Source organism: Salmo salar, chromosome ssa10, assembly GCF_905237065.1.
Source record: "Salmo salar chromosome ssa10, Ssal_v3.1, whole genome shotgun sequence".
Classification (NCBI taxonomy): Eukaryota; Metazoa; Chordata; class Actinopteri; order Salmoniformes; family Salmonidae; genus Salmo; species Salmo salar.
Window position 1 is genome coordinate 59,585,331 of NC_059451.1, and position 21,936 is coordinate 59,607,266.

The following is a 21,936-nucleotide window of genomic DNA, read 5'->3' on the forward strand; positions in this document are numbered from 1 at the left end:
GGCAGGAAGCCTAGTGGTTAGAGGGGGGGAGACGGGTAGCCTAGTGGTTAGAGGGGGGAAGGCAGGTAGCCTAGTGGTTAGAGGGGGGAGGCAGGTAGCCTAGTGGTTAGAGGGGGGAGGCAGGTAGCCTAGTGGTTAGAGGGGGGGAGGCAGGAAGCCTAGTGGTTAGAGGGGGGAGACGGGTAGCCTAGTGGTTAGAGGGGGAAGGCAGGTAGCCTAGTGGTTAGAGGGGGGAGGCAGGTAGCCTAGTGGTTAGAGCGTTGGACTAGTAACCGAAAGGTTGCCAGATTAAATCCCTGAGCTGACAAAGTAAAAAATCTGTCGTTCTGCTCCTGAACAAGGCAGTTAACCCACTGTTCCTAGACCGTCATTGTAAATAAGAATTTGTTCTTAACTGACTTGCCTCGTTAAATAAAGATAAAATCACATTTTAGGATTCGGCTTAATCTGTTTTCTGAGAAACTGTCCCTTAATGTCATACTTTACATCCAATGATTCCCTCTTGGGTTCATATACCAACTGAACCCCCTGTCTCGTCTCGTCGTTGACCTCTTGACATCCAGGAGTACACCATAGACGTGTTCTTCAGACAGAGCTGGAAGGATGAACGTCTGTGTTTCCAAGGCCCCATGAAGATGTTACCGTTAAACAACCTCCTGGCGTCTAACATCTGGACCCCGGATACCTTCTTCCTCAACGGGAAGAAATCTATCGCCCACAACATGACCACACCCAACAAACTTCTCCGACTCAAAGACGATGGGACACTGCTCTACACTATGAGGTCAGTGAGACCCTCAACAGTGTTGTGAGCAAAAACATTGTTTACCTTTTTTTGTTGTTGTTCTTTTGTTTTTGTTTTCTCCCACTGTTGGTCCCACTGTCCTCCTAAAAACAAACAGTCTAAAGACTAAAGACTGGTACAAACAAACAAACAAACAAACAAACAAGTCTATAGACTAAAGACTGGTACAAACAAACAAACAGTCTAAAGACTGGTACAAACAAACAAACAGTCTAAAGACTAAAGACTGGTACAAACAAACAAGTCTAAAGACTAAAGACTGGTACAAACAAACAAACAAACAGTCTAAAGACTAAAGACTGGTACAAACAAACAAACAGTCTAAAGACTAAAGACTGGTACAAACAAACAAACAGTCTAAAGACTAAAGACTGGTACAAACAAACAAACAGTCTAAAGACTAAAGACTGGAACAAACAAACAAACAGTCTAAAGACTAAAGACTGGTACAAACAAACAAACAGTCTAAAGACTAAAGACTGGTACAAACAAACAAACAGTCTAAAGACTAAAGACTGGTACAAACAAACAAACAAGAGGATGTCTGATATCAGCTCCCTCACACTGAAGAGGATGTCTGATATCAGCTCCCTCACACTGAAGAGGATGTCTGATATCAGCTCCCTCACGCTGAAGAGGATGTCTGATATCAGCTCCCTCACGCTGAAGAGGATGTCTGATATCAGCTCCCTCACGCTGAAGAGGATGTCTGATATCAGATCATTTCTTCGTTACCAAATGAGGAGAGTTAAACTTCACACACCAGTCAGTTATACTTAAAACTACATATTTAATAATAAGAGCAAAAGCACTTTGACTTTCAATGATGTGCCATTTCTAACGAACCGTTGAAAGTGACAACACAAAAATAGAAAGATCTTTCAATAGCCAAGATACACCCCTCTCTAACCTACATGACGAACAACAGATCTTAGGAACAGTTCACAAAGAAAGACTTTTACTTGAGAAAGGAGTATCCCATAGCCAGATAGCATTCGCTATAAATTATCGTTCAGTTTGATCCCTAATGATAAGGTTCTAATCCCGTTCCTGGTACTTCATAGCACAAAAACACCATCTCATCCAATGTCATAAATCAATTGTCAACTCTAGATACTCCCATCTCAAGTAAACCCCCTCTTGACCCCACTCCTGGACAAGCTCACTGAGGGGAGTGAGTCTCTAGGTCATACACTATCCCAGGATAAGTGCAACATCAGAGAGGACATACAATGGTTCCAGACACTGCCATACCCCTCCCCCCAATGCCAAAGGAGGGAGTGACTTGCACACAGACACTGTGGAGACAAGTAATTGGTTCCCCATTAATCACGCTGTAACGATTGTCAAAAGGAGTCGACCAAGGTGCAGCGTGGAATATGTTCATCTTGTGATTTATTTACTCAGAACACGATAAAAGTAATGAACAAAGAAAATACGACCGTCACGTTCTGTAGGCACACAAAGCAGTACAAAAATAAGATCCCACAAACACAGGTGGAAAAAAGGGCTGCCTAAGTATGGTTCCTAATCAAAGACAACGATAGACAGCTGCCTCTGGTTAGGAACCATACTCGGCCCCAACACATAGAAATACAAAACATAGAATGCCCACCCCACACCTTGACCTAACCACATAGAGAAACAAACCCTCTCTCTCAGGTCAGGGTGTGACACACACCATCCCTTCACATGGTTTAAGAATAGGTAAAGACACATTCACATATGAAGATAAATGTTCCATCCTGTCCTCTTCCCTTTCTGATATTCTGCATAGCAACAGAGACATGTAAAAGACAAGTCTGACCTTTCCCTTCTCTGGGCCCCAGGTGACTGAGCCCCAGCTGAGGGAAGAAATGCAACTGCCAATACTAGAGTCTATTAGAAATACATTCTAATAAACACGTATATCACATAAACATATTATGCAATACAAGCATTATAACGTAATCTTGCAATATTTCCACGACATCTCCCTCATTTTGAGAATCTTCTCAACTTAAAAGAAAACTACAAGATTTAAGAACATTCATTCACATAGAAAATACATATATTCTACATAAACCAAAAATCACAAAATAATAACTCATTGCATGGCGTTCCTGCACGTGACCAGCTTCCACAACACTGACTCAGCCTCATTCAAACCCACAACACATTTACTAAACACTCTAGCAATTTGTCTGGGAAGGTTATGATACACAGTCACCTGTACGAACCCATGAAGAAAGACAAAAATTGCATACAGTTTATGAGATTCCAAGCTATATTTTCCATAGACAGTGAAAAGCACATATTTAATGCATAATGCAGTGCATGCACCAATGGAGTTTAAAATAAAATATTCTTTAGTTATCTATCACACTCCAATGGATCAGCATAGTATGTTGGAAATGACTATTTCCATCCCAAAAACTACGATTAGCATATCTTGTTGGACAAATCCAGGTAGTGACTCCTATTTCAAATAAAATGTGTTCCATTGGTGCCTAATGAACATGACCCAAGACAAGCATCATGATTCCACTATTTATAAGGCAATGCCTATAGATCAAATAGATTAGGATCATTTGGTGCCTAATGAACATGACCCAAGATAAGCATCATGATTCCACTATTAATAAGGCAATGCCTATAGATCAAATAGATTAGGATCATTTCACTCTCCAGATCAGAGTATACCCATGGCATTCACCCATTATAAGCATGCCATGTAGGTGTAGGACAATAGATTGAGGAGGTGTGCTCTTATTTAGTCTGGCTAACACCTAGATTCTGGAAAGAATGTTTGGATGTGTATTGATAATGAAGGGCACTGTGCTTTTACTGGTTGTTTCTCCTCTATGCCTTTCTCCCTCAAACACCCACACGCACAGCCTCACACCCTCTGAGCGCCCCCTCCTGGTACAACTGTTGGATTTTCAAATCCAAAAACAACAAGAGGTCTCAGCCCCCCCAGGAAGAAAATTAATGTTTGAAAGAACCAATCAATGCGTTGGCTCAACAAGCAAATACTTTATTTACAACACCAGGTCTGTGTTCTTTCCTCTACTGCACATTTCCTGTGGGGATTCTTACTCCAATGTTTTACAAAAAAAGGAAGTTAAGAGTATAACCACAAATGATCAATGTCCGATTACATTTTAAGATTTATTGGAACAAAATGTTGATATATGGGCTGAGTTGTATTGTTGTATTTGATTGGACCACATTATGAACAGAGACATACCTGTATATACCATCTGATGTAGGAGCTGGTTAGAGTGAATAATGCTGATCTTACTGAACCGCGTTTGGAAAGCCAGGCTGATGATGATGATGATGATGACGATGAACTATCTCCAGTAGATGGCAGTGTAGGATCACAGTTTTCAGATGGGATACTGTTACGCTGTTCTGATACAGCTGGAAACACACATCACTGTAGGATCACAGTTTTCAGATGGGATACTGTTACGCTGTTCTGATACAGCTGGAAACACACATCACTCTAGGAAGGCTGTTCCCATGAGTTCACACATGGCATTCCAGAGAGAAAAGAGAGAAGAGTGACAGAGAGAGACACAGATAAAGACGGAGAGAGAAAAGAGAGAAGAGTGACAGAGATAGACACGGATAAAGAGGGAGAGAGAAAAGAGAAACAGAGATAGACGGATAAAGAGGGAGAGAGGAAGGAGAGAAGAGTGACAGAGATAGACACAGATAAAGAGGGAGAGAGAAAAGAGAGACAGAGATAGACGGATAAAGAGGGAGAGAGAAAGGAGAGAAGAGTGACAGAGATAGACACGGATAAAGACGGAGAGAGAAAAGAGAGACAGAGATAGACGGATAAAGAGGGAGAGAGGAAGGAGAGAAGAGTGACAGAGAGAGACACAGATAAAGAGGGAGAGAGAAAAGAGAGACAGAGATAGACGGATAAAGAGGGAGAGAGAAAAGAGAGACAGAAAAGAGAGAAGAGCGACAGAGATAGACGGATAAAGAGGGAGAGAGAAAAGAGAGAAGAGTGACAGAGATAGACACGGATAAAGACGGAGAGAGAAAAGAGAGAAGAGTGACAGAGATAGACACGGATAAAGAGGGAGAGAGAAAAGAGAGACAGAGATAGACGGATAAAGAGGGAGAGAGGAAGGAGAGAAGAGTGACAGAGATAGACACGGATAAAGAGGGAGAGAAAAGAGAGACAGAGATAGACGGATAAAGAGGGAGAGAGAAAGGAGAGAAGAGTGACAGAGATAGACACGGATAAAGACGGAGAGAGAAAAGAGAGAAGAGCGTGAGAGTGTAAGTGTACAGGGCCTCATTAAGTCTGTATTTTAGCTAAAATTCGTTTTTTCCAAGATTTTGTTTTCTCCCATTTAGTTTTTTTTCCAGTTTTCTGTTTTTCCCATTTGTTTTCATGTTTTTGCTCTCAAAATCACACTTAAAAAAATGTAAAATAGAAACCAACTAATATTGAATGTTATAAGTCCTCAGCAACACTTAAACTACATCAGGAGACCACTTGTGGAGTCTTTATAGCATTAAAGGGCCCTATATTTGGTTTATAGGGTTAAAGGGCCTTGTGTGTATATATACTGCTCAAAAAAATAAAGGGAACACTTAAACAACACATCCTAGATCTGAATGAAAGAAATAATCTTATGAAATACTTTTTTCTTTACATAGTTGAATGTGCTGACAACAAAATCACACAAAAATAATCAATGGAAATCCAATTTATCCACACATGGAGGTCTGGATTTGGAATCACACTCAAAATTAAAGTGGAAAACCACACTACAGGCTGATCCAACTTTGATGTAATGTCCTTAAAACAAGTCAAAATGAGGCTCAGTAGTGTGTGTGGCCTCCACGTGCCTGTATGACCTCCCTACAACGCCTGGGCATGCTCCTGATGAGGTGGCGGATGGTCTCCTGAGGGATCTCCTCCCAGACCTGGACTAAAGCATCCGCCAACTCCTGGACAGTCTGTGGTGCAACGTGGCGTTGGTGGATGGAGCGAGACATGATGTCCCAGATGTGCTCAATTGGATTCAGGTCTGGGGAACGGGCGGGCCAGTCCATAGCATCAATGCCTTCCTCTTGCAGGAACTGCTGACACACTCCAGCCACATGAGGTCTAGCATTGTCTTGCAGTAGGAGGAACCCAGGGCCAACCGCACCAGCATATGGTCTCACAAGGGGTCTGAGGATCTCATCTCGGTGCCTAATGGCAGTCAGGCTACCTCTGGCGAGCACATGGAGGGCTGTGCGGCCCCCCAAAGAAATGCCACCCCACACCATGACTGACCCACCGCCAAACCGGTCATGCTGGAGGATGTTGCAGGCAGCAGAACGTTCTCCACGGCGTCTCCAGACTCTGTCACGTCTGTCACGTGCTCAGTGTGAACCTGCTTTCATCTGTGAAGAGCACAGGGCGCCAGTGGCGAATTTGCCAATCTTGGTGTTCTCTGGCAAATGCCAAACGTCCTGCACGGTGTTGGGCTGTAAGCACAACCCCCACCTGTGGACGTCGGGCCCTCATACCACCCTCATGGAGTCTGTTTCTGACTGTTTGAGCAGACACATGCACATTTCTGGCCTGCTGGAGGTCATTTTGCAGGGCTATGGCAGTGCTTCTCCTGCTCCTCCTTTCACAAAGGCGGAGGTAGCGGTCCTGCTGCTGGGTTGTTTCCCTCCTACGGCCTCCTCCACGTCTCCTGATGTACTGGCCTGTCTCCTGGTAGCACCTCCATGCTCTGGACCCTACGCTGACAGACACAGCAAACCTTCTTGCCACAGCTCGCATTGATGTGCCATCCTGGATGAGCTGCACTACCTGAGCCACTTGTGTGGGTTGTAGACTCCGTCTCATGCTACCACTAGAGTGAAAGCACCGCCAGCATTCAAAAGTGACCAAAACATCAGCCAGGAAGCATAGGAACTGAGAAGTGGTCTGTGGTCTCCACCTGCAGAACCACTCCTTTATTGGGGGTGTTTTGCTAATTGCCTATAATTTCCACCTGTTGTCTATTCCATTTGCACAACAGCATGTGAAATTGATTGTCAATCAGTGTTGCTTCCTAAGTGGACAGTCTGATTTCACAGAAGTGTGATTGACTTGGAGTTACATTGTGTTGTTTAAGTGTTCCCTTTATTTTTTTGAGCAGTGTATATATATATTTTTTTTAACTACAAAAGCTTCTCGGGCAATGATAATCTCTTTGTTATATCGTAATATTCTTATCAACAGAAGAAGGTCCCGTGTGGCTCAGTTGGTAGAGCATGGTGTTTGCAACGCCAGGGTTGTGGGTTCGATTCCAATGGGGGACCAGTACGGGGGAAAAAAGAAAAGAAAAAAATAGAAAAATGCATGAAATGTAATGTTTGGAATGTATGCATTCACTACTGTAAGTCGCTCTGGATAGGAGCGTCTGCTAAATGACTAAACGTAAGAAGTCTCCATGACAACTCTCCCTAATGTTCCTCCAACTGTAAATGTTTTGACCTCTTGTTCTAGTAAATAATGCAGGGTTTTGTTCCTCTGTCTATATAATATAATTTACATTTTAGTCATTTAGCAAACGCTCTTACCCAGAGCAACTTACAGTAGTGAATGCATACATTTCATGCATTTTTTTTGTTCTTTTTTCTCCGTACTGGCCCCCGTGGGAATCAAACACACAACCCTGGCGTTGCACACACCATGCTCTACCAACTGAGCCACAGCCACAACTCCATTGTGATCTAAATGGATAAATGTTATCGTAGAAAATATAATAGTGATGACGACGAGGATGATGATGTATTGTAAAATAATCATGATGTTGTTTTGTAACTTCTCTAGGTTAACCATGTCAAAGCATAAATTACTCTTCTGGTTTTGTAGTAACAACTGTAATTCCTCCAGTAATACCTCACTCTGACATAGTAATGGAATCGTTGGTGTAAATGAGTTGAGCCACTGATGATAATGATGATTAATAAATTGTAATGAATCACGATCGCAATATAAATTTCATAATCTTTGATGTCTCTCCAGGTTAACCATCTCAGCAGAATGTCCCATGCAGTTAGAGGATTTCCCCATGGACGCCCACGCCTGTCCTCTTAAGTTTGGAAGCTGTAAGTTAATAAGACTCCTCAGTAAACACATCTGGTGTTACGGGTCTGCTATTTATATCACACACACACACACACACACACACACACACACACACACACACACACACACACACACACACACACACACACACACACACGATGCTTCTCCTGTGAGTCTGTACCTCTGTCCAAATGCTGTGAAGGATTCTGTGGAAGGTCATTAGTTAAAACAATGACTTGCCTAGTTAAAGCTAGTGAGGGAGATATGAGTCTCCAACTTCAGTGAGTTTTGTAATTCGTTCCAGTCATTGGCAGCAGAGAACTGAAAGGAAAGGCGGCCAAAGAGGTGTTGGCTTTGGGGGGTGACCAGTGAGATATACCTGCTGGAGCGTATCCTGTTTCCTGTCTCCTGTTGTAGATGCATATCCTGTTTCCTGTCTCCTGTTGTAGATGCGTACCCTGTTTCCTGTATCCTGTTTCCTGTTGTAGATGCGTACCCTGTTTCCTGTATCCTGTTTCCTGTGGTAGATGCGTATCCTGTTTCCTGTCTCCTGTGGTAGATGCGTATCCTGTTTCCTGTCTCCTGTTGTAGATGCGTATCCTGTTTCCTGTCTCCTGTTGTAGATGCGTACCCTGTTTCCTGTCTCCTGTTGTAGATGCGTATCCTGTTTCCTGTCTCCTGTTGTAGATGCGTACCCTGTTTCCTGTCTTATGTTGTAGATGCGTATCCTGTTTCCTGTCTCCTGTTGTAGATGCGTATCCTGTTTCTGAGGTGGTGTATTCGTGGACCCAGGGAGCAGCCAAGTCAGTGGTGGTAGCAGAGGACGGGTCACGACTCAACCAGTATCATCTGATAGGACAGACCGCTGGCACTGAGGACATCTATACTAGCAGAGGTATACACACACACACACACACACACACACACACACACACACACACACACACACACACACACACACACACACACACACAAAATCACACATAGCATCACGACTCAGGATGTGACCCAGATGCAGACACGGAAGGCAGACAGTACAGTTCTCAGATGATTTATTAGAAACACAGAGGCAGGTCAAAGGGCAGGCAGAGGTTCGTGATCAGGTCAGATTCAGGCAGGTACAGAACGGCAGACAGGCTCGGGGGCAGGGCAGGCAGAATGGTCCGAACCGGGAAAAACTAGGAAACAGAACTGGAGAAACAGGAAGGCTGGAAAGAACGCTGCCAAGACCTGAAAAGACGAATTGGCAACAGACAAACAGAGAACGCAGGTATAAATAAACAGGGGATAAATGGGAAGATGGGCGACACCTGGAGACTGGTGGAGACAAGCACAAAGACAGGTGAAACAGATCAGGGTGTTCACTGGACGTGCTACCTGTCCCAGACCTGCTGTTTTCAACTCTCTAGAGACAGCTGGAGCGGTAGAGATACTCTCAATGATCGGCTATGAAAAGCCAACTGACATTTACTCCTGAGGCGCTGACCTGTTGCTCCCTCGACTACTGTGATTATGATTATTTGACCCTGCTGGTCATCTATGAACATTTGAACATCTTGGCCATGTTCTGTTATAATCTCCACCCGGCACAGCCAGAAGAGGACTGGCCACCCCTCATAGCCTGATTCCTCTCTAGGTTTCTTCCTAGGTTTTGGCCTTTCTAGGGAGTTTTTCCTAGCCACCGTGCTTCTACACCCGCATTGCTTGCTGTTTGGAGTTTTAGGCTGGGTTTCTGTACAGCACTTTGAGATATCAGCTGATGTAAGAAGGGCTTTATAAATACATTTGATTTGACACACAGGCTGCAGCTCTGACAGCAAGTTACCATTCTAATCTCTCATTACTCACCTACTCATCCTCCTACCAATCACCCATTCACTGCCATATCTCTCACACACACACACACACACACACACACACACACACACACACACACACACACACACACACACACACACACACACACACACACACACACACACACACACACACACACACACACACACACACATATATATATGCTCTTCTATCATGGCCAAACCGTGTCAATAACATTTTGGAAATCCCTGTTCCAGTGTATACTGTGTTCCTGTGTGGTTTTGGGTGCTGATGTAAAGGAGTTAGCTTCGTAACCTCATTCCCCAATTTATTCTTTCCAATTGATACCTTTTCTATAGCATAATTGGTTAAAACCTTGTCAAGCGAGTGGTCATGTGTGTTTCCGAGGTTGAGGATCCCTGGTTTGAGCCCAGTAAAGGACAGGGAACCAGGATGGAGGACCTTAAGCAAGCACCAGGTCCCACTCACCAAAAGGTTTCTAACTTAAAGGATCTTTTTCTGGTTATATAAAAATGCTATTACAATTAACTTTCTCCATTCTCCCTCCATAATCCCTCCATTCTCTCTTCATTCTCTCCTCATTCTCCCTCCATTCTCTCCTCATTCTCCCTCCATTCTCCCCCCATTCTTTCTCCATTCTCCCTCCATTCTCCCTCCCTCCATTCTCCCTCCATTCTCCCCTCTCCCGCCGTAATCTCTCCATTCTCCTTCTATTCTCCCTCCATGCTCTCTCATTGTTCTCCATTCTCCCTCTCCCTTCATTCTCCCTTCATTCTCCCTCCATTCTCTCCTCATTCTCTCCTCATTCTCTCCTCATTCTCCCTCCATTCTCCATTCTCCATCCGTAATCTCTCCATTCTCCCTCCATAATCTCTCCATTCTCCTTCTATTCTCCCTCCATGCTCTCTCATTGTTCTCCATTCTCCCTCCATATTCCCTCCATTCTCTCTCCATTCGCTTTCCGTAATCTCTCCATTCTCCCTCCATTCTCCCTCCATTCTCCCTCCATTCTCCCTCCATTCTCCCTCCATTCTCTTTCCGTAATCCCTCCATTCTCCCTCCATTCTCTCTCCATTCTCCTTCTCCCTCCATTCTCCCTCCATTCTCCTTCTCTCTCCATTCTCCCTACATTCTCCCTCCATTCTCTCTCCATTCTCTCTCCATTCTCCTTCTCTCTCCATTCTCCTTCTCCCTCCATTCTCCTTCTCCTCTCTCCATTCTCCCTCCATTCTCCCTCTCCATTATCCTTCTCCTCTCTCCATTCTCCCTCCATTCTCCCTCCATTCTCCTTCTCCCTCCATTCTCTCTCCATTCTCCATTCTCCCTCCATTCTCCCTCCATTCTCCTTCTCCCTCCATTCTCCTTCTCCCTCCCTCTGTCTGTCTGTCTGTTGCCCCTGCAGGTCAGTACACAGTGATGATGTGTCACTTCTATCTGAAGAGGAAGATTGGCTATTTCGTCATCCAGACCTACATGCCCTGCTTCATGACCGTAGTCCTCTCCCAGGTGTCGTTCTGGCTGAACCGCGAGTCTGTCCCCGCCAGGACTGTCTTCGGTCAGTAGTGAGACAACAGAATTATATTGCATCTCTATGAGTCTGTCCCCGCCAGGACTGTCTTCGGTCAGTAGGGTGACAACAGAATGATATTGCATCTCTATGAGTCTGGCCCCCGCCAGGACTGTCTTCGGTCAGTAGTGAGACAACAGAATTATATTGCATCTCTATGAGTCTGTCCCCGCCAGGACTGTCTTCGGTCAGTAGGGTGACAACAGAATGATATTGCATCTCTATGAGTCTGGCCCCCGCCAGGACTGTCTTCGGTCAGTAGGGTGACAACAGAATGATATTGCATCTCTATGAGTCTGTCCCCGCCAGGACTGTCTTCGGTCAGTAGGGTGACAACAGAATGATATTGCATCTCTATGAGTCTGGCCCCTGCCAGGACTGTCTTCGGTCAGTAGTGTGACAGTTTTCTGAAGGCAAAAAAACGAAATGAAATTCCTATGAGCACCACAATGCATTTTCCAGCCAATGCGTTTTCAACACAATGCGTTCTTCACCCAATGGTCTACTGAGGTTTTCTAGCATACAGCTTTGATATACTGCTCTAGTTATGTTGGTATTGTACTTCCAACAATGTGTTGGCAGGTTGCTTAGGATTCAAACCTTCTCAAACAGACTAATTCATACTCTTAGTGGAGGTGCTCCAACACTAATGTGAGTTGTACCACATACAAGGTTTTGTAATTGCATTCTTCCCACCCCACACTAAGACATTACCCCATTCCACTACCTTTTCAATCTTGTTTTTAATCATATGAAGGAAGGCTTTGCTTTTATACTGACAGTACTATCAGGCTTGATTGAGTGAGCTATTTAGTATTGTAGTAATGTGGTGCCTGCCTGTATTTCCTTAAACCGTTATTTTAATAATGCATGTCCGGGCTGTATCACAACCGGCTGTGATTTGGAGTCCCATAGGGCGGCGCACAATTGGCCCAGCTTCGTCCGGGTTTGGCCGGTGTTGGCCGTCATTGTAAATAAGAATTTCTTCTTAACCGACTTGCCTAGTTAAATAAAAATACTACTAATTTAAAAAATAATAAAAAAAAATAAAAAAATAATTTAAATAGAATTGTTTTCATTTTTCATAACATCTTTTTTTGGTCAGTAGGTACCCAACATATCTGTTTATATTGTCTGTTTCTTCCTGTTTCTCTCTATTTGTCTGTTTCTTCCTGTTTCTCTCTATTTGTCTTTTTCTCCCTTTTTCTCTCTGTTTTTCTAAGTGTCTGCATCTCTCTGCGTTGCATACGCCACCTTGGGCCAGAGAGTTACGGAAACAATGGGAAAAGATCTCCTCGGTGGACAGAGAAAAATGCTTGAAACCAGCCTTGGTTTCTCCTTCCTTCTCTCCGTTATGTTTCTCCTTCATCATCATCATCATCTCTCTTCATAGGTGTGACCACCGTGCTGACCATGACCACTCTTAGCATCAGTGCCCGTAACTCTCTGCCCAAGGTGGCGTATGCCACAGCCATGGACTGGTTCATAGCAGTCTGTTATGCCTTCGTCTTCTCCGCTCTTATCGAGTTTGCTACCGTCAACTACTTCACCAAGAGGAGCTGGGCCTGGGATGGGAAGAAAGCCATGGAGGATACGCGCAAGGTGTGTTTGTATTTGTAGGTGGGTGGATAGGTGTGTGTGTGTGGGTGTGTGTGGGTGTGTGTCGTGGGTGTGTTGTGAGGGTATTGTGAGTGTGTTGTGGGTGTGTTGGATGTGTTTGTCTGTGACTGTACGTGTGTGCGTGCGTGCGTGATTGTGTGTATGAATCAATAGGTACACAGCTCAACCTGCCAGGGGTCCAGGCTCTGCCAGGGGTCCAGGCTCTGCCAGGGGTCCAGGCTCTGCCAGGGGTCCAGGCTCTGCCAGGGGTCCAGGCTCTGCCAGGGGTCCAGGCACTGAGGCAGTCCACTATCTCCTGCTAACATTGATCCTCCCCTAGCGACTGGCTTTGTGTGTGGGTTGGGCATGCATTCGTTTGTGTGTGGGTTGGGCATGCATCGTTTGTGTGTGGGTTGGGCATGCATCGTTTGTGTGTGGGCTGGGCCTGCATCGTTTGTGTGTGGGTTGGGCATGCATCGTTTGTGTGTGGGTTGGGCATGCATCGTTTGTGTGTGGGTTGGGCATGCATCGTTTGTGTGTGGGCTAGGCCTGCATCGTTTGTGTGTGGGTTGGGCATGCATCGTTTGTGTGTGGGCTGGGCCTGCATCGTTTGTGTGTGGGTTGGGCATGCATCGTTTGTGTGTGGGTTGGGCATGCATCGTTTGTGTGTGGGTTGGGCATGCATCGTTTGTGTGTGGGCTAGGCCTGCATCGTTTGTGTGTGGGTTGGGCATGCATCGTTTGTGTGTGGGTTGGGCATGCATCGTTTGTGTGTGGGCTGGGCCTGCATCGTTTGTGTGTGGGTTGGGCATGCATCGTTTGTGTGTGGGTTGGGCATGCATCGTTTGCTGGGTGATTTCTTCCATAAAATACAAAAATTGTAGCTGGATTGTTTATTCATGTGTGATCAGAAGACTATTGATACCTTTACTAGTTACGTTGTACTATTAATACCTTTACTAGTTACTCTGTTCTATTAATACTACTGATACCTTTACTATTTAAGCTGCAGTATTGATACCTTTACTAGGTACATTGTACTATTGATAGTATGGATACAATTACTAGGTATGCTGTACTAATGATATCTTTACTAGTTACACTGTACTATTGATACCTTTTCTTTACTACTGTTGCTATAGTATTTAGCTTACTAAGGGAAAAGTTGTATTCAGTGCCAAGATGTTTCCTCATTTAAAATTGGATATAAATGTTATCAATGTGAATTTAGAATGAAAATACTGAAATAATGTTTTCCCTTTTTTGTCCTTCTCCTGACCAGAAAAACCCAATGGCTCTGTCCAAGAAACCTAACACCAATTCAGCTGGGGTCAACTACACTCCCAACCTGACTAAGGACAACGCCGTCTCCACCATCTCTAACAGCGCAGACATCCAGCTGAAACTGGCTGAGGACAACACCCCCGACCCCAAAAAGACTTACAACAGCGTCAGCAAGATCGACAAGATGTCCCGTATAGTGTTTCCTGTTCTGTTTGGGACGTTCAACCTGGTTTACTGGGCTACGTACCTCAACAGGGAACCAGTGATCAAAGGAGCTGTGAACCCCTATACATAGGAGTAGAACGCCAGAGAAGTGGCCTTAAAAGGTCCCCTGTTACCAATGGAGTGCTTACTTTTGATCAGAGCACATAGGGTTAGGTTTAAGGTTAGGGTTAAGGTTAGGGTTAAGGTTAGGGTTAAGGTTAAGGTTAGGGTTAAGGTTAGGGTTAAGGTTAGGGTTAAGGTTAGGGGCTCTGGTCAAAAGTAGGGCATTTTATTATATTTAGTGTGTAGGGTACCATTTGTGACATAGGGGCTCCTGTCTCACCTCACCCACCCCACTATACCACTACACTGTACCACCACCCCACTACACCACTACACCATACCACTACACCACTACACCATACCACACTACACCACTATACCACTACACTATAACACTACACTATAACACTACACCACTACACTATACCACTACACTATACCACTACACTACTACACTACACCACACCACACCACTACACCACTACACTACTACACTACACTACACCACAATATCACTATACAACTATACCACTACATCACTATACAACTATACCACTACATCACTATACATCTACACTATACCACTATACTATACCACTACACTACTACACCACTACACTATACCACTGCACTATACCACTACACTACTACACTATACCACTATACCACTATACCACTACAGTATACCACTACACTACACCACTACACTATATCACTACACCACTACACTATATCACTATACTACTATACCACTATACTACTATACCACTACACTACATCACTACACTATATCACTACACCACTACACCATACCACTATACTATATCACTATACCACTACACCACTACACTATATCACTATACTACTATACCACTACACTACACCACTACACTATATCACTATACCACTACACCACTATACCACTACACTACTACACTATACCACTATATCACTACACCACTATACCACTACACTATACCACTATACCACTACACCACTACACTATACCACTACACTATACCACACCACACCACTACACTATATCACTATACCACTATATCACCCTACTACTACACTATACCACTACACTACACCACTACACTATATCACTATACCACTACACTACACCACTACACCACTACACTGTACCAGTACACTATACCACTATACCACTACACCACCACACCACTACACTACACCACTACACTTAACAACTACAATATACCACTACACTATACCACTACAGACGTACTGTTGGATAAACTGTACCCACATACTGCTATCCTATCGAACACAATGCCAAGCAGATAATCCCTTATTCTAATCATTGTGGATTACTAGCAGAGTTATGTTCTTAATCCCTTATTCTAATCCTCGTGGATTACTAGGAGAGTTATGGTCTTAATCCCTTATTCTAATCCGCGTGGATTACTAGGAGAGTTATGCTCTTAATCCCTTATTCTAATCCTTGTGGTTTACTAGGAGAGTTATGCTCTTAATCCCTTATTCTAATCATCGTGGTTTACTAGGAGAGTTATGGTCTTAATCCCTTATTCTAATCCTCGTGGATTACTAGGAGTTATGGTCTTAATCCCTTATTCTAGTCCTCGTGGTTTACTTGGAGTTATGCTCTTAATCCCTTATTCTAATCATGGATTACTAGGAGAGTTATGGTCTTAATCCCTTATTCTAATCTTCATGGATTACTAGGAGAGTTATGTTCTTAATCCCTTATTCTAATCCTCATGGATTACTAGGAGAGATATGCTCTTAATCCCTTATTCTAATCATTGTTTACTAGGAGAGATTCTCTTATTGTTTTCATCTCAACACAAACTATAATATGAGAGCTATAATATGGCTATAGTCATAGAAATAGAATTTCTAGAAAGTGCTTAGAGCCTCTAACCCTGGCAATTTGACTGGTAAACGTATGGGTACTTTCCGTATGGTTGACCTGGTATTGCGATGCGATCCCAATCTACAGGTATTATTTCTATGGGAATAGTATTGCCATGTTTGCCTTGACTCTTTCTACTGTATGATAATACAGCTTCTACTTTCTTGAAATGATCCTTTCTTTTGCTCCTCCGTGTTTCTAGATCTCCAGATAGGCATCACTGATGATTAGTTTCTGACACAAACGTTTGCATCCCAAATTGCACCCTATTCCCTATAAAAGTGCACTACTTTTGACCAGCCACCCAAAGGGCTCTCGGTCCCTATAGGGAACAGGGTACCATTTGGAACATGGTAAACTCTGACCGGTAACATTTGGCATTTACATAATTTTCTCACACAGGTCCAGATGCTTTCTGTTGCTAAAATGACAGTGAGGCCAAATGCTATGCAAAACAATGTCTCTACTCTATGCCCACGGTATTAACACTCTATGACTACTGTATTAATACACTATGACTACTGTATTAGTACTCTATGACTTCTGTATTAGTACTCTATGCCCACGGTATTAACACTCTATGACTTCAGTATTAGTACTCTATGACTACTGTATTAATACAATATGACTTCAATATTAGTACTCTATGACTACTGTATTAATACACTATGACTTCAGTATTATGACTACCGTATTAATACTTCATGGCCACTGTATTAATACTCTATGACTACTGCATTAATATGCCATGGCTACTGTATTAATACTCTATGCCTTCTGTATTGATGCTCTATGCCCACTGCATTAATACACTATACCTACTGTATTAATACGCCATGGCTACTGTATTAATACTATGACTACTGCATTAATACTCTATGCATATTGTAATAATACTCTATGACTACTGTATTAATACGCCATGGCTACTGTATTAACACCATGACTACTGCATTAATACTCTATGCATATTGTAATAATACTCTATGACCACTGTATTAATACTCTATGGCCGTTGTGGTAATACTCTACGACTACTGTATTAGTACTCTATGACTACTGTATTGATGCTCTATGACTACTGTAATAATACTATATGACTACTGTATTAATGCTCTATGACTACTGTAATGATGCTCTATGACTACTGTATTAATACTCTATGACTACTGTATTAATACTATGATGCCTGATTTTATCTTTGAAAATATTTGGGTTGTGTCTCAAATGGCCGTCTATTATCTAAATTGTGCACTACTATTGACCAGAGCCCTGTGGACCTTGGTCAAACATAGTGCATTATATAGCCTAGGGAATAGGGTGCCATTTGGGAAGCACCTTGCTTTGTACAAAATGGTCTGAAAGCTGTTTAAGCCGTGGCTCAAGCACATGGATCTCCACTTAGCTTGTTAGAAGAAGAAGATAATAGCCATGATCAATGTGTTGCCTTCAGATCGGTAATTCCTCACCAATGCACTGACATTTCTTGCAATTACTTTTTGAAAAGCCAAGTGTTACAATGTTCGTCATTCATTGTTGTTTAACTAAATAGCCATTTTCTGTTGAAAGTTAAAAAAAAAGAACTGAATTTGAGCTGTGAAGGGATAGTTGGCGGCTTTATGCTTGTAGATCAGTCCCTGCAGGATTCCGCAATTCTGCGATCTGAAATTTGACAAAATCATCGCATATTGCCATACAAAATGTCAGAAAGGTCAGAAATCAAAATCAATACTTTTTGCCCCCAAATAACACAAAAACCTCTGTGAAATCCTGAAGGGACTAGTAGATACTCTGTGAAAGACATTTGTAGATGATATAACCTGCTGCTTTTAGCCAGGCCAGGCTCTATTCAATTACTAAAGTTAGCTTGGATTTGGGTTCCACAATATTGGTAACTTTCACCAGATTCCCAGGTTTTCCAGAAATCCCGGTTAGAGGATTCCTGATTCCCTGCTGATTCTAGGAATCTAACAAATCAAACCAAATGGGTATTTGTCACATGCTTCATAAACAACAGGTGTAGACTGACAGTGAAATGCTTCCTTACGGGTCCTTAAGAGCAACGCAGAGAGAAAATTGAAAAGTAATAGAAAAATAATAAGTTAAAAATGAGTAACAACTTGGAAGTACCAGTACTGAGTAGATGTGTAGGGGTACGAGGTAATAACATGGCTATATACACAGGGTACCAGTACTGAGTAGATGTGTAGGGGTACGAGGTAATAACATGGCTATATACACAGGGTACCAGTACTGAGTAGATGTACAGGGGTACGAGGTAATAACATGGCTATATACACAGGGTACCAGTACTGAGTAGATGTACAGGGGTACGAGGTAATAACATGGCTATATACACAGGGTACCAGTACAGAGTAGATGTGTAGGGGTACGAGGTAATAACATGGCTATATACACAGGGTACCAGTACTGAGTAGATGTACAGGGGTACGAGGTAATAACATGGCTATATACACAGAGTACCAGTACAGAGTAGATGTGTAGGGGTACGAGGTAATAACATGGCTATATACACAGGGTACCAGTACTGAGTAGATGTGTAGGGGTACGAGGTAATAACATGGCTATATACACAGGGTACCAGTACAGAGTAGATGTGTAGGGGTACGAGGTAATAACATGGCTATATACACAGGGTACCAGTACTGAGTAGGGGTACGAGGTAATAACATGGCTATATACACAGGGTACCAGTACAGAGTAGATGTGTAGGGGTACGAGGTAATAACATGGCTATATACACAGGGTACCAGTACAGAGTAGATGTGTAGGGGTACGAGGTAATAACATGGCTATATACACAGGGTACCAGTACAGAGTAGATGTGTAGGGGTACAAGGTAATAACATGGCTATATACACAGAGTACCAGTACAGAGTAGATGTGTAGGGGTACGAGGTAATAACATGGCTATATACACAGGGTACCAGTACTGAGTAGATCTGTAGGGGTACGAGGTAATAACATGGCTATATACACAGGGTACCAGTACTGAGTAGATGTGTAGGGGTACGAGGTAATAACATGGCTATATACACAGGGTACCAGTACTGAGTAGGGGTACGAGGTAATAACATGGCTATATACACAGGGTACCAGTACAGAGTAGATGTGTAGGGGTATGAGGTAATAACATGGCTATATACACAGGGTACCAGTACAGAGTAGATGTGTAGGGGTACAAGGTAATAACATGGCTATATACACAGAGTACCAGTACAGAGTAGATGTGTAGGGGTACGAGGTAATAACATGGCTATATACACAGGGTACCAGTACTGAGTAGATCTGTAGGGGTACGAGGTAATAACATGGCTATATACACAGGGTACCAGTACTGAGTAGATCTGTAGGGGTACGAGGTAATAACATGGCTATATACACAGGGTACCAGTACTGAGTAGATGTGTAGGGGTACGAGGTAATAACATGGCTATATACACAGGCTACCAGTACAGAGTAGGGGTACGAGCTAATAACATGGCTATATACACAGGGTACCAGTACTGAGTAGTTGTGTAGGGGTACGAGGTAATAACATGGCTATATACACAGGGTACCAGTACTGAGTAGATCTGTAGGGGTACGAGGTAATAACATGGCTATATACACAGGGTACCAGTACTGAGTAGATGTGAAGGGGTACGAGGTAATAACATGGCTATATACACAGGGTACCAGTACTGAGTAGATCTGTAGGGGTATGAGGTAATAACATGGCTATATACACAGGGTACCAGTACTGAGTAGATGTGCAGGGGGACGAGGTAATAACATGGCTATTTACACAGGGTACCAGTACTGAGTAGATGTACAGGAGTATGAGGTAATGACATGGCTATATACACAGGGTACCAGTACTGAGACAATGTGCAGGGGTACGAGGTAATAACATGGTTATATACACAGGGTACCAGTACTGAGTAGATGTGAAGGGGTACGAGGTAATAACATGGCTATATACACAGGGTACCAGTACAGAGTAGATGTGAAGGGGTACGAGGTAATAACATGGCTATATACACAGGGTACCAGTACAGAGTAGATGTATTTACATTACATTTTTACATTTAAGTCATTTAGCAGACGCTCTTATCCAGAGCGACTTACAAATTGGTGCATTCACCTTATGATATCTAGTGGAACAACCACTTTACAATAGTGCATCAAATCTTTTAAGGGGGGGGGGTTAGAAGGATTACTTTATCCTATCCTAGGTATTCCTTAAAGAGGTGGGGTTTCAGGTGTCTCCGGAAGGTGGTGATTGACTCCGCTGTCCTGGCGTCGTGAGGGAGCTTGTTCCACCATTGGGGTGCCAGAGCAGCGAACAGTTTTGACTGGGCTGAGCGGGAACTGTGCTTCCTCAGAGGTAGGGGGGCCAGCAGGCCAGAGGTGGATGAACGCAGTGCCCTTGTTTGGGTGTAGGGCCTGATCAGAGCCTGAAGGTATGGAGGTGCCGTTCCCTTCACAGCTCCGTAGGCAATCACCATGGTCTTGTAGCGGATGCGAGCTTCAACTGGAAGCCAGTGGAGAAAGCGGAGGAGCGGGGTGACGTGAGAGAACTTGGGAAGGTTGAACACCAGACGGGCTGCGGCGTTCTGGATGAGTTGTAGGGGTTTAATGGCACAGGCAGGGAGCCCAGCCAACAGCGAGTTGCAATAATCCAGACGGGAGATGAGAAGTGCCTGGATTAGGACCTGCGCCGCTTCCTGTGTGAGGCAGGGTCGTACTCTGCGAATGTTGTAGAGCATGAACCTACAGGATCGGGTCACCGGCTTGATGTTAGTGGAGAATGACAGGGTGTTGTCCAGGATCACGCCAAGGTTCTTAGCACTCTGGGAGGAGGACACAAGGGAGTTGTCAACCGTGATGGCGAGATCATGGAACGGGCAGTCCTTCCCCGGGAGGAAGAGCAGCTCCGTCTTGCCGAGGTTCAGCTTGAGGTGGTGATCCGTCATCCACACTGATATGTCTGACAGACATGCAGAGATGCGATTCGAGAAGGTCTGGAGAAGAGAGGAGGGGATAGGGTCAAGTGGGCAGGTTGTTGGGCGGCCGGCCGTCACAAGACGCGAGATTTCATCTGGAGAGAGAGGGGAGAAAGAGGTCAAAGCACAGGGTAGGGCAGTGTGAGCAGGACCAGCGGTGTCGTTTGACTTAGCAAACGAGGATCGGATATCGTCAACCTTCTTTTCAAAATGGTTGACGAAGTCATCCGCAGAGAGGGAGGAGGGGGGGGAGGGGGAGGAGGATTCAGGAGGGAGGAGAAGGTAGCAAAGAGCTTCCTAGGGTTAGAGGCAGATGCTTGGAATTTAGAGTGGTAGAAAGTGGCTTTAGCAGCAGAGACAGAAGAGGAGAATGTAGAGAGGAGGGAGTGAAAGGATGCCAGGTCCGCAGGGAGGCGAGTTTTCCTCCATTTCCGCTCGGCTGCCCGGAGTCCTGTTCTGTGAGTGAGATGTGTAGGGGTACGAGGTAATAACATGGTTATATACACAGGGTACCAGTACTGAGTAGATGTGTAGGGGTACGAGGTAATAACATGGCTATATACACAGGGTACCAGTACTGAGT

At 43.9% G+C, this 21,936-nt stretch overlaps 1 protein-coding gene across 2 annotated transcripts in view; it reads left to right on the forward strand.

Annotated features, from left to right (window-relative positions):
- The window catches only part of LOC106560669 (gamma-aminobutyric acid receptor subunit alpha-5), a 95,537-nt gene extending 80,740 nt beyond the window's left edge, over positions 1 to 14,797 (forward strand). For both annotated transcript variants that reach the window (XM_045688002.1, XM_045688003.1), the window contains 6 exons: positions 564 to 784; positions 7,827 to 7,909; positions 8,641 to 8,784; positions 11,131 to 11,283; positions 12,689 to 12,897; positions 14,176 to 14,797. In XM_045688002.1, the coding sequence (XP_045543958.1) occupies positions 564 to 784; positions 7,827 to 7,909; positions 8,641 to 8,784; positions 11,131 to 11,283; positions 12,689 to 12,897; positions 14,176 to 14,472 (1,107 nt within the window). In that variant the 3' untranslated portion in view covers positions 14,473 to 14,797. The remainder of the gene's footprint in view (positions 1 to 563; positions 785 to 7,826; positions 7,910 to 8,640; positions 8,785 to 11,130; positions 11,284 to 12,688; positions 12,898 to 14,175) is intronic.
- Positions 14,798 to 21,936: the final 7,139 nt, after the last annotated feature.